The sequence below is a fragment of the Equus quagga genome, chromosome 2 (assembly GCF_021613505.1).
Source record: "Equus quagga isolate Etosha38 chromosome 2, UCLA_HA_Equagga_1.0, whole genome shotgun sequence".
Lineage (NCBI taxonomy): Eukaryota > Metazoa > Chordata > Mammalia > Perissodactyla > Equidae > Equus > Equus quagga.
The window spans coordinates 52184548-52196794 of record NC_060268.1 but is presented as its reverse complement, the minus strand read 5'-3'; the positions used below and the strand labels follow the sequence as shown (position 1 = coordinate 52196794).

Genomic DNA, 12247 nt, shown 5'->3' with positions numbered 1-12247 from the left:
ACGAAAGAGGCCTAAATACAGATTCAAAAGCAAATAATACCAAAAAGGGTGTCTGTTACTACAAATGATAAAATTACACCTCAATAAACCTGACTTTAAAAAGAGGCAGACAATTTACACAAAGGCAGGGAATACTTATTAAAATCAGAAAATCTCAATTTGTATTTGAATGCTCCATTTAGTCAGGAAAAGGGGAGTCCAGGGCTGCAGGACAGCTGGATGGGCGGGATATTTACATCACTGGGGGCTCCAGGCAGAGCCCTGAGCAGGAAACAGCAGCCACCTGCGGCCACCCAAAGAGTTTAATGAAGAGGGGCCCTGGAGGGTGGACTGTGTCGCCGGAACCCCCAAGGGCTGCGAGGGACAAGGAGGAACAGCAGCAGGAAGCCGTGACCACCTTTAGCACTGGAGGCACGAGGAAGAGGTATGGTCACCCATGGCCCGTGGGAGCTGCAGCCACAGCTGGAAACACTGCGCGAAGCATGGAGCGAAGAAGAAGAACGCCCGACCTCCGCCTGCTCCCGCGAATGAGAGTGGTCACCGGCCATGGAGGGAACCCAGGGCCCGCAGGGATCAGCCTCCAGGGGACAGGCTGGAAAAGGGATCTGAAGACAAAGACTGAGCAGCACAGGGCCCTCCTGTAGCGAAGTAACTTCCGTTTCCGGTAAAATGGAGACCAAGGTACCTGCTGTCAGCCTGCTATAAATCAAGAGAGATTATGTGCAAACTGTGATTGCAGGAGAACCCTTTTTAGTTTAGGAACAAGGGAAAAACAGGGGTGCCTGTTCATTCTCGATTATTAACACACTTCCCCTTTTGCTATTTTCCGGAAACAGGCAGTTTGGATTTCTCAGACTATCACAACCATCAGGCGCGTTGATTCAGTATTTACCACTGACCCACTCCCACCCTTCTATTTCAGAAACCGTCCCGGCCTGGAATGCCACCAAGTTCCACTTCCTCAAGTAGCATCCAGCCATTCACCTTGACTGTTTCCTGGCGGACACAGAGCCACATTGTGGAGAAAACAAGGGAGTCAAAATAATGGGGGAGTCGAGATTCCCGTCGGGTGATGCCGTTTATTGAAAGACAACCTTGCTTTATCCAGTTCCCTTACATGGAGGTAGCTGCATAACAATGTCTCTTCCCCACGACAAATCAAAGCAATCAAACCATCCCCCAAAGCAGAAACACAACAGAGAGAGCCTATGGGCATTGTCAAATAACACTCAGAAACAGGAAAAAAATTATAAAGATATAGGATGATTGTCTCCTCAGTATTGCATTTGGCCACATATTTGTTTATTAAATAAAACTTTTTTTGTCCTTTTAAGCTAGCTAAAGAAAACATTCTTGAGTAGGGTTAGTTCTTAAAGCAACAAACAGAAAAAAAATACGTGTATGTAATAAAATCAAAGAATGATAGCATGTCAGAGCTGGAAAGGACCGTGGGCCCTGGTCCTCGTTTGTTCTGGGTAATCTGCAGCTCTGAGAGTGCATGCCCTGTCAAGGTCACCGCGGTAAGATGAGCAAGGACTTGAAAACACCTCTCAACTCAGTCCAGTGTTCTGCCCACCCAGCTACACTGAGTGCATCTAGCTCACTGTCAGCTGCTCTGCCACGGAGGAGGATGGCACATTTGTTAACACTTAAAACAGCCCATTTTTAGGGTAAGGGTGCAATCTTGGAATGGCAAGCTCCGCTCTCTTTTCATGGGCAGTTTTGCTTCCTGCAGCCAGCCTGACGGCTACCAGAAGGAATTGGCCAGAACAATAGGCAGCGACCTTCCCACAAACCAAGACAGACACTCGCTCCCAAGCTTCTTGGGCCTCCGACCTTTCTTGTCTCCAAGCTGTAGCTGTGAGTGGGCTGAGGCACTTCCAGGCAGACTTCCTGGCAAATACCTAATGATGGCGGAAGCAGCGGGAAATCAGGAACACACTGAGGGTCGAACGAAGATCCCCGGGGGTTCCAGGGAGCTAGTCAAGCACCCATAGGCTTGTCACATCCCCAAGAGGACAGAGGGGCTCCAGGGCTGGGTGAGGAGGGGCTCAGCCTCTGTGTCTGTATGACTGTTGTCTATCACCCCCGTTCCCCTGACTGTGCTCCAGGAGGGGAGGGATTTTGATCCGTTTTATGCTCTGCTGTAACCCCAGTGCCAAGGACTGTGCCTGACACATCGTAGGTGCCCAAAAAATGTTTGCTAAATGAATGAATGGCTAAAAGAAAGAATTTCTCCACACTCGAAATAAGTAAGCAGAGGCAATAACCACTCCCCCCAGCAGAGGCTTAGGATGGCTTGGCTCTCCTGCTCCAGGGTTGTCACCTGTGGGGGGGAGGATGACACCAGCCTTTAGACCAGGCTGATCACTCTGAATCCTGTTTGGTGGGCTCTGTGACATGGGATAGGTAGGGCACTGAAATCCCCTGCTCCCGGTGGCAACAGTTGTGGAGTTCTCTGTCCACAGGCCTCCCATCTATCAGGATGCTAGGAGACACTGCTCAAGCAGCTGAACGCTGTCACTTCTGCCCCATACATGTACCCAGCTCACAGGGTTCTCTCCCTGGCCATGGCCCTGCTGAGCTGCTGTCCCCATGCCCTGACCTTGACCTATGGGAGCCTAGCTGTGATGGGACCTGGCCTCGGGCATGCCTGGGGACTGTCACAGTGGGAGGTGACACCAGGAAGGCCAGGAGGAGGCACTGGGATACCCTGCAGCCTCCCAATGCCATGCTCCCTGTAATTGTGTCCCAGTGACGTGGACTTGCCCCAGACTCATCCAATCTCGGTCACTTTGTGCCTGGTGCTGGCCAGTGTCCCTCCGTCCCAGGAAGTTGGAAGGAGCCTTCCAGTTTGCACAGACTCACCTCTGTCTGACTTCTATTTCTTTCCTCCCTCTCCTGACATAAACCTGAGATTCTGCTTAATCTGCCTCTTGTCTACACATCCCCCAGCCTTCAAGAACTTCTTCCTCTTCCTTCCTATCCACACCCTCACACCTGCTCATTTCCTCTCCCCCTCCCTTTTCCCACGACCTTACTGAACACCTCCCGCTTCCTCCTCACACCTAGGTCCATGAACCCCATACCCTCCTACTCCCCAGCCAGCAACCACCCCATCCAGGGACAGAGAGAGCACAGTTTGGAGGCCTGCTGTGGGAGAAGGGAGGAAAGGACCACCAAGAAATGACAGTAAGGCCCCATCCTTCCAGAAACCACATCATTTGTCAAAAACCCACCCACCTGTGTAAAAGAAATTGCACCTGGTGACTGAGAATTGGTCTCAGCGTGGTTCAGAAATTATAACAAAATTCTAGATAAAATAAGCAACCAAGGCCACAGATACACCTGACCTTCTGACCTTCTCCCCCTCCATCAGCAAGCTATTTACCACGGCCCCTTGAGTTTCTCTTCTCAGGATTAACTGTCCCTTATCATTATAATTTCTTTTTTCCAACTCTGATGTCCAAAGTGGTCTTTATTCTACCTTCTCTCTCACCTCTGCTCCTTAATACTTAAAATCTAGTGGCTTCATATTTAAAAAAAAAACATTCAAGATAGATGTGTGACATTTACAAACAAGCCATCCAATGAAGCCTCTGAACATTGCAAAATGGAAGAGCAGCAGTCCATGAGAAAGTCTGGTTTAAAATATGTACAGCTCACACATCATTTCCTCCTCTGCAAAGTGGCTGTTTAATGATAACTAGCATTTTGGACCTGTTGTCTTGGTGGAGGGAGGGGGGCAGGAGCAGCAAATGCAAATGGTGCTGGCAGATAGCTGTAAAGAACAGGGGCTTCATCCTGCCAAATTATATTTTCCAAAACACCCCAATGGGTGGTGGTCTCAACATTTAAACTGCAATAGCTCCCCGGCTAAGCTATGAGAGCCGTGCTCCCACTGTGAGATCCTAGGAGGACTGTAACGTGGAGGAATCGGCCTGTGATGTGAAGAGGAGGTGATGGGCCTCTGCTCCAGATGGGTGCTCCCTTTCCTGCCCCCTGCTGCTGGCGGCTGCAGGTCCCTCTGAGGAATGACGGGCCACCTCCACAGCCCTGGAAGTGCACTTAGATCTGGCTGGCGGCGGTGCTGTCCTTAGGGAAGGTGTAGCTCAGCGGTGCCTCATAGAGGCTCCCCCCGTCGGTGCTGAGGTCGTCATCGTCGTCCATGTCATCCAGCACTTTACTCGGCAGCTTCTTAAGTCTGCTGAAACAACAGGGGGCATGTTTCCTGGCGCTAGACTGGACTGAAACTCATGTCTGATCTGGAGATGAAGGAAGGTTCTTGGGTCCCTGTCTCTTCACCCCACCAAGTGGCACAGAAGCACACAAACTGAACTGGTCTGCAGTTGATGGTTCCTTCAGCCACAGGGCACAAACCGCCCACCTCTCAGCACGGGAGGCCAGTGCTAATAGGTTGGGCTGGGCACGCGTGGGACAGGATTAGGAGTCCTGATTGCTCCCTTTGCCTCAAGCTCCAATGTGGTTCATGAGGGTGCTGTTATTGATCCTGTCTTAATTTAAAATGTTGATATCTTGTTCACCATGGGTTGTTTGCCTTAATTTCTAATAGCGCATTAAATATTATCTATCTTGATTACTGAGATTTTTGGTGCCCCTTAAATGCTGCACCCTAATGCCGGCCCTGGGGCCAGGTTCTTGACAGACAGACCCAGTTTATAGGACTTTCTAGGGGCTGGAGCCTTCTGTCTATTTCTAAGAGAACTCCCTGAGCAGCCAGCATAGGCAGTCTCTAAGAAAGGCTCAGCTCCATGGATGAGCATGAACCTGATCACTCCCTCACCCCATTTTCCCTGGGGAATGGGAGGTAACCCTTCACCCCATCCCCTTAGGACCATGGCAGGGGAACTTAGAGGCAGCTCTCTCCTGAACCCAGGCTCGGGATATCCCAGTCCTCATGAATATTTGAGCCAGAACCTTATCTTATTTCTTCCTAAGTCATGTAAAAAGGCAGGAGACCTACGAGCTGGTCCGTGAGCTGCTCCCTGCAATGGTGGTATGAACCAGTCTTACCTGCTCTGAGACTCAGTTCCCCCTTATGGACAACAGTGACAATACCGGCCCAGCTGACATCAGGGCATGGCCTAAGGATGGCACATGTGAGGCCCTACTGAGCACATGGGGTGACTGAAGTGGACACAGCCACTCTCATCTCTAGGATGGGATGACTCCAAAAGGGGACAATAAGGAACTGACTTGAGACAGCAGGAGTAAGAATGTTCTGAAAGCACTGAGCTCTCCTTACGTGTCAGGGGGCTTATGTTCCCTGTGGGGCCATCCGAAAGTCCCCTTCCCCTTGCCCACCTTAAGTTCTTCTTCATGGAATTGAGCTGTCCCTGCAGCTGCTCATTCACATCCATCTGCTCCTCCAGCTCCCTCTGTAGCTTCTTTTTCGAACTTTCTAGTCTGTCGATTTCCTCCTCAGCCTCCTCCACCTGTCGCTTCATTGCTTTCAAGCGCAAGCTCAGCTGCATTGGGAAAGAGGGCAGGTTGAGTGCTGGCTGGCCCAGCTGGGATGGAGAAGAGCCCCAGCACGGACAGGCCAGCGGTCCAGCCACCTTCTCTCCAGGCAACCAAGATAAGGCAAAGGGGGACAACTGGTCTCATGGGAAAGTGGAGATAAGACTCTAAGACTGCTTTTAAAAGCCAAGGTAAGGGTTTGAAGTTTGCTGAAATCGCCTACTAAGTAGGCTAGAAAAGCCCCATTCTATGACATAACTGGGTAGAGTGGAAAGAGAGGACTCAGTTCACCACCACTCCACCGCCCACCCGCGGAGGCCTCGCCCCAGCCTGGGACATAAAATCTCATCTGAGAATGCCTTGCAGGGTGTCCCTCACCTGGTCCTTCTGATCAGTCAGCGACAGGTGCTCATCGTCCACCTGCATCACCAGTTCCTTCACCTTCCGCTCCAGCCTTCGGTTGCTGAGCTGGAGGCTGGCCCGGTCCCTGGAAGGGCAGGGGAGGCAGAACGAGGCACCCTCTCATCCCAGGCCCACAGAAGGCCCAGCCCAGGCTGCAGGGGAGGGGAAGCTCCAGCCAGGGCTGCCTGGTCAACTCAAGGCTGGGGGTCAGAGGGACGCACAGCTTAACAGGGGAAAAGTGCAGCCCATTAGACAGATGAGGAAACAGGGGCTCCGAGAAGGAGAGTGACTTGCCCAAGGCTGCAGAGCCAGTGAGGGGCTAAGCTGGGACTGGACCAGCCCTGAGTTCTTCCATCTCAAGCTTTCCTTTATAAGGCACAGGGTCACAGCTGGAGATTGTCTACTCCAGGCTGCTCCAGCCCAGCCCCCAGAAGTCCTACTAAAAACATAATGTAAAGTGCTATATGCATGTGCATATACACAAATACCCACAGACACACACACCTTCTAGAAGAGTGAGGGGCCATGAGTCAGGACTGAGGCTGGTCAAGTTTAACCTGTGCTGGACTCGGGCTGCAATGTGAGAGCTAGCTGCAGAGAATCCTGGTGTTGGAAAGGAGGGTGGTCATCTCATCCCACTGTGGGGGGACCTGCCCATTTCTGACAGATGGCCCCTTGGCCTCTGCTTGAATACACACAGCCCCCATGGCGGCATCAGCCCCCTTTCCTCTAATCTGGCTCAAACTCAATAGCTTATGAGGCAGCCTGTCTTACTGAGGGGATGGAGAAAGGAGCAGCGAGTACGGAGGAAGGCTATGGCCTTAAGAGTGGGAGTCCTGAGTTTTAGCCCAGCTACACCAATATACAGCCAGGCTACCTCCCTCAAGTACTTAGGTGGGTGGGTTTCGGTTTTCTCATCTGTAGAAAGGAAACAATAACCTCCAGGTTGTCCTTGCTCTGGGAAGGAGTATGGGAAGAGATAGAAATGTGAGCGCACTCTGTGAGGTGAATACCACTGCCCACCAGGCCTCTACACCACAGCTGGGCCGCCTCACCTCTCCTCGCTCTCCAGACGGTCCTCCAGCTCCGCGATCCTGGCCTCCATCTGCACCACCAGCCCCTCTTTGCTGGACCTGTAGGACCCTTCCAGGTGGACAATCCGGCTCTTTAAGTCCTTGTTCTGGAATCAGAGAGGGAGACTGTGAGGGGACGGATGTCTGCCACACTCTGTGCAGAGCAGGGCAGAGGGAGGGCCAGCATTTGGTCAATGACTGTGATAAACAAGCTTTCACACCGGGATACGTGGCCCTGGGGGACCTGGGGAGACCAGGGATGGTTCCCAGGAAAGGCCTTGCACTCCAGTCCCGGCAGGCCAAAAGAAGAGATTCTATCGCATTCCCTTACAAGCCTGCGTGAGATCGCTGGCATGGCCTGGGACTCCCGGATGTCAGGCCAATGAGCTTGGCGTTGGCCTTTTATAAACCTACTGGCAGGAGAAACGTGCTCCTTCACCACTATCAGGCATCCTATTCACTGAAGAATTTACATGAATAGCATGTAAAAGAAATAACGATTCAAGTAAGCTTTATTAGCAACTCGTGTGTTTGACGGCACTGGTGCTTTACTATCCCCTTTCCATTAGAATTTAGCCCTCTTTAGGGTCTAGAAAACAAGACTTACAATTCTACCTTCCCCCTTGGAAGCTGCTAAACTTCCAAGCATATTTAACATTATTGGGAAAAACTTCTCTGCACAAGGCCTCAGAAATACCTCTCTCAGGTGAGTTACACCCCAGAGTCCCTGGGGCACTAAGCAAAGGAGACACCACTGAGGGAGTCTAGTCCAAAGCTTCGGGGGGGCGGGGGGGGGGGCAGTGCAGGGGGCCAGCTGCCCTCACCTGTCTCTCCAAGGAAATCTTGTCACACTCCAAATCTTGCCTCACAGCTCTCTCCTGAAGCAGCTCGTTTCTTATCTGCTCCATCTACACCAAACAGAGCAGAAGCTCAGAGGTTAGAGGGGCTATTCCCATATCCTTTGTGCTGACATGCTTCCAGGTGCTAGTTCTAAGAACCAGACAGCTCCTCTTCATGACGGGGGCCTCCTGCCAGCTCCTCTGGGGTGCAGGAGCTGTTTCTTACGTATTCCTGGATTCTCAATGATTACAAAGATAATGACACAAATAGCAATAATAGTCAAAGCTAACCCTGCTGTTACGAGTTGAATTGTGTCCTCCAAAAAAGATACATTGAACTCCTACCCCCAGTACCTCAGATGCGACCTTATTTGGAAACAGGGTCTTTACAGAGGTAATCAAGTAAAAATGAGGTAGGCCCGAATCCAATATGACTGGTGTCCTTATAAAAAGTGGAAATTTGCACACAGAGACAGACAAACAGACAGGGAAGACGGCTACGTGAAGAGAGAGACGGGGAGAGAATGCCAGGTGAAGACAGAGAGTTAGAGTAACATCTACAAGGCAAGGAACTTCGAAGATTGCCAGAAAACTCCCAGAAGCCAGGAAGAAGCAAGGAAGGATTCTCCTACAGGTCCAGAGGGAGGACGGCCCTACTGACATCTTGATTTCAGACTTTCGGCCTCCAGAACTGTGAGTCAAGTTCTAAGGCCAGCTGGTTCCTGGGACTTTGTTACAGCAGCTCTAGAAACTGATACACCTGCTCAGCACACCACATGCACTATCCTCTTATATCCCAGAACAACCCTAAGAACTAGGTAATACTGTCTCTATTGAGGACATTGGGGCTTGGAGAAGTCGGTCAAGTTGTATGGTGACCAACCATCCCAGCTTGCCCAGGACCAAGGATGTGCTCAGGACGTGGGACTTTCATGCTAAAACTGGGAAAGTCCCAGGCAAACGGGGACGAGTCAGTCACCCAACATGCCCGAGATCTACACAACTAGTAATGGGGGAGCCGGTGTTCCCCTAAGCTCCTGACTGCCGCATTATAAGTTCAGACTTCAGAATGGGCTTCCACAGTAAGCATATCTCAGACGCTGCTAGATTTCTCCGTTCTTATGCCAGAAACAGAAGTCAGCAAGAACACTGGGCAGCTCCAGGTGACCCAGCAAAGGTTAAACATTCCTAAGGGTTTCTTCTATGTTAATAGGAAACGAGCCTAGCTGGGCAGCATCCGGGAAAAAAATTCCATTGCCTGCCTTTCGCAATTTCCGTTCCCGACTCTCACTGGGCTTCAGCAGCAGGGAAATGAGCGCCAGAGATGGAAGCCCTGGACCCTATTCCCAGGACCATCCAGCAGAGGGCAGCCTGAAGAAACCAGGAGAACTAAGAAGGTGAGCCCATAAAACAAAACCACTCTTTCCATCTTAAGGTCAGGGTCCGACTGAGGTAAGAGGTGCATACACAGGATGCTCCCTGGATTCCTGGGAGGCATCTGTAACAGGCTCACCCGGCCTGGCCTCAGCTTGGATTTTCACCTTCTGTACGAGCAAGTAAAAGATAAACTCAGGCCCTTCCCTCCATCTGCCTGGAGAGCAAGAACTGGGGGTCCCGGGAATAATAAGAGAAGACACCACCACGTTGAGCCAGGCTTGCATCTGCTCCCATCTCCCACTGACCCGACCATGGTGTGTGCATGGAATGACAAGCAGAGTGGTGTGGCCAGCCCAGTGGGCAACAGGGAGTGGTAAAGAACAAGACTGGTGATGGGCGAGGCATGGACATAGATGCCTCTGATACCACAGGAGGAAGCTGGGACTCTGCCACAGGGGAGGGGTACCCAGGTGGTCAAAAAATGCCTACATGTTTGCACTTCTGACAGGCAGGCTTCTAAGTCATGGGGGTTCAGAACTTTACGGCAGAGGAAAGGGAGGCCCAGGGCAGCTATACAAGGAACTGGAGAGAGCAGGACTAGAACCCAGGCCGAGCCTGCACCCTACCCACTAGGAGCCTACTCTCTCTGGACCCACGACCCACTCAGTGAAAAGGCTTCCAACAGACCTAGGATTCAAATACGGCTGTCACGTAAACACCAAGACCCGGGAGGCAGTGAGTCTCCTTAGGTCATCCTTGTGTGCAGCAGTGAAAAGACGCCAGCCCTGCAAGGGGTCAGCAGGCAGAGCCCAGAAAGCTCTGCCCGCAGCCCTGCTCCCATGCTGCCTGATCCCAGGGCCCTTGAGAATCACATGCTGTAGAGAGGGCATCAGCAGTGTTCCTGTAACTGTTCTACAAGCAGAGTGCACAGGTAATGAATGCAGGCTCACAGCCCCACTCCGAGCGTGGCTCTGAACCAGCTGACACCACGCCCCATGGCGGATGTCAGCATAGCTGGGCCACAGGACCCAGACATGGCTCCCGGGGGAAATCGTTCTGTTCACACCCCCGGGGCAGCGGAGGCCAGGACCTCACTGAGGACATAGTTAAACTTTCACTGCGAGGAGAAGCAATTACACAGACAAGCAGCCCCGCTTCCCTTTCTGGCTCTGCGTGCACTTGGGTGTGACCTTGATCGTTTCACCTCTGGGATGCAGATTCCTTGTTTCTAAACTTGAACGAGACAGTCTGTAAGGGCCCCTCAAGCTGGCCTGTGATACAGTGACAGCAGTTTTGGTGGCTCCTCCATCCTTCAGGGTGCTGTGTGGCTCTCCTTTTGTGGAAGCCAGAGGCCCCTGCCTCCATCCTCAGGCTAGAGTAGGCATCCCAACTCTCCAGGCATTTAGGAGGGTCCCTGGAAAAGACCCACTCTGTCAAGGTGAGAGCAAATGTGTTTGTAAACAAACACACTTGTGTGCTGGGGGAGGGGTTGTCTTGGAATGGTGGAGTGGGTTTGTCCATTTGTTCAAAGTATATTATGGCCCCTAGGCTGGACATTGTGACAAAAAGACCAACAGAGTACCTGCCCTCATTATAGCCTCATGGGGGACAAACACACAAGCCTTGCACATGTGGTCAAGGTTACCATGATGGGGAAGGACAGTGTGCCAGGGTGGGACACACGGCAGTGGTCACAGCCCAGACCTGGAGGGGCAGTGAAATTCTCCACAGAAAGGGACGCTAAGCTGAGATGTAACTGAGAGGTCAGGGTCAGGCAGGGTAGAGAAAGGGGCAGGAGAGGAAATGCAGCTTTCCAAGCCGTGGGACCACCATGAGAAAGAGCAGGAGGCCAGCAAGAGAAGGGAGTGCTGGGAGAACTGAAAGGGCTGACTTGGCCACGCGGGGAGGCAAAGGGACAGGTTAGGAGATGAGGTGGAGAGGCAGAGAGGGAGCAGCCACACAGGGCCGGTTACAGTCCAGTGACAAGAGCGCACGCCTGTACTGCACTTACTAAATCAGGTCTTCAACATTTTCATAGTCTTCTCTCATTTAATCCTCACCACCACCTGAGGCAGTACTCCTAACACCCCCATCAACCCTAGAGTCCAGGAGAGGCTGTGGATACTGGTGTGGAGATTGGGTGCCACTAGGTGAAGCCACAGGATAGATGAGGTCACCAAGGAGAAAACGTATGAAGAATGAGGAGGATCCAGGACCATCTGGAGCCATGCCCTGGGGAGCCCTCCCCGCTGCACCTCACGTTAGGCAGGGAGAAAACCAGGATATTGACCTGTGCCAAAAGCCGAGAAGGCTGAGGACTGAGGGAAAAGCACCTGGGCTGGACAAAAAGTTCGCTCTGGAAGACTTGGTGGAGAGGGGAACTGGGCCACTGAGATTGGGAAGGAGCCAGTCATGAAGAGCTGGGGACATGCCTCTCCTCTAGAACTCCAGCCGTGAGGAGAGGACACTGTAACCAGAGGGCCAGAGAGGTCATGAAGGGGTTTGCATAGAGATGCCCCACACCTATTAGCAGGCAAGGGTGAGAATCAGGGAGGAGGGAAAAGTTACAGATGATGGACTATGACAGGAAGACTGACCGGCCAGTGAGGGAGGCAGGGATCCAGGCCCTGCTCTGGGCTGAGCGTGAGAGTGGGAGAGAAACTCTTTCTCTGAGCCAGAGAGCGAGCATCACTCAGGTCTTGGGCGGAGGCAGGCTCCTGTAGCTCAGAGGCACGGGAAGGAGGGAGGGAGGGAGGGAGGAACGGAGGGAGGGAAGGAAAGGGGATTATCTTCCCCAAAGTGAATGGATAAGGAAGAATTGGAGGCTTACAGAGAAAGAAGGAAATTTAGAAATTTAGTTGCTGCGGTTGTGAGGCCAAAAAACACCAGAAGACAATAAAAGGCTGGCAGAGCAGAGGCAGGGGTCTCAGTGCAGCTGTAGAGCATCTGCTTTTAGGGGTCAGGCGGTGACTTTTGCAGCTGGGCTCCGGGCCTGAGGGCCGGGGAGGGAAATACCAAGAATCAAGAGCCCCTGGTGACAGGCATGAGCGCATTAGTCCTCTCAGCCCTCTCTCA

General features: G+C 52.2%; 1 protein-coding gene across 3 annotated transcripts in view; it reads right to left on the bottom strand.

Annotated features, from left to right (window-relative positions):
• Positions 1 to 1059: 1059 nt before the first annotated feature.
• CGNL1 (cingulin like 1) overlaps positions 1060 to 12247 on the bottom strand; it is a 152365-nt gene continuing 141177 nt past the window's right edge. For 2 of the 3 annotated variants that reach the window (XM_046652003.1, XM_046652002.1), the window contains exons 15-19: positions 7781 to 7864; positions 6939 to 7063; positions 5860 to 5968; positions 5326 to 5489; positions 1060 to 4204 (exon numbers count right to left, since the gene is read on the bottom strand). In XM_046652003.1, coding sequence (XP_046507959.1) covers positions 4069 to 4204; positions 5326 to 5489; positions 5860 to 5968; positions 6939 to 7063; positions 7781 to 7864 — 618 coding nt within the window. In that variant the 3' untranslated portion in view covers positions 1060 to 4068. The remainder of the gene's footprint in view (positions 4205 to 5325; positions 5490 to 5859; positions 5969 to 6938; positions 7064 to 7780; positions 7865 to 12247) is intronic. The other variant, XM_046652004.1, reaches the window with a different exon arrangement.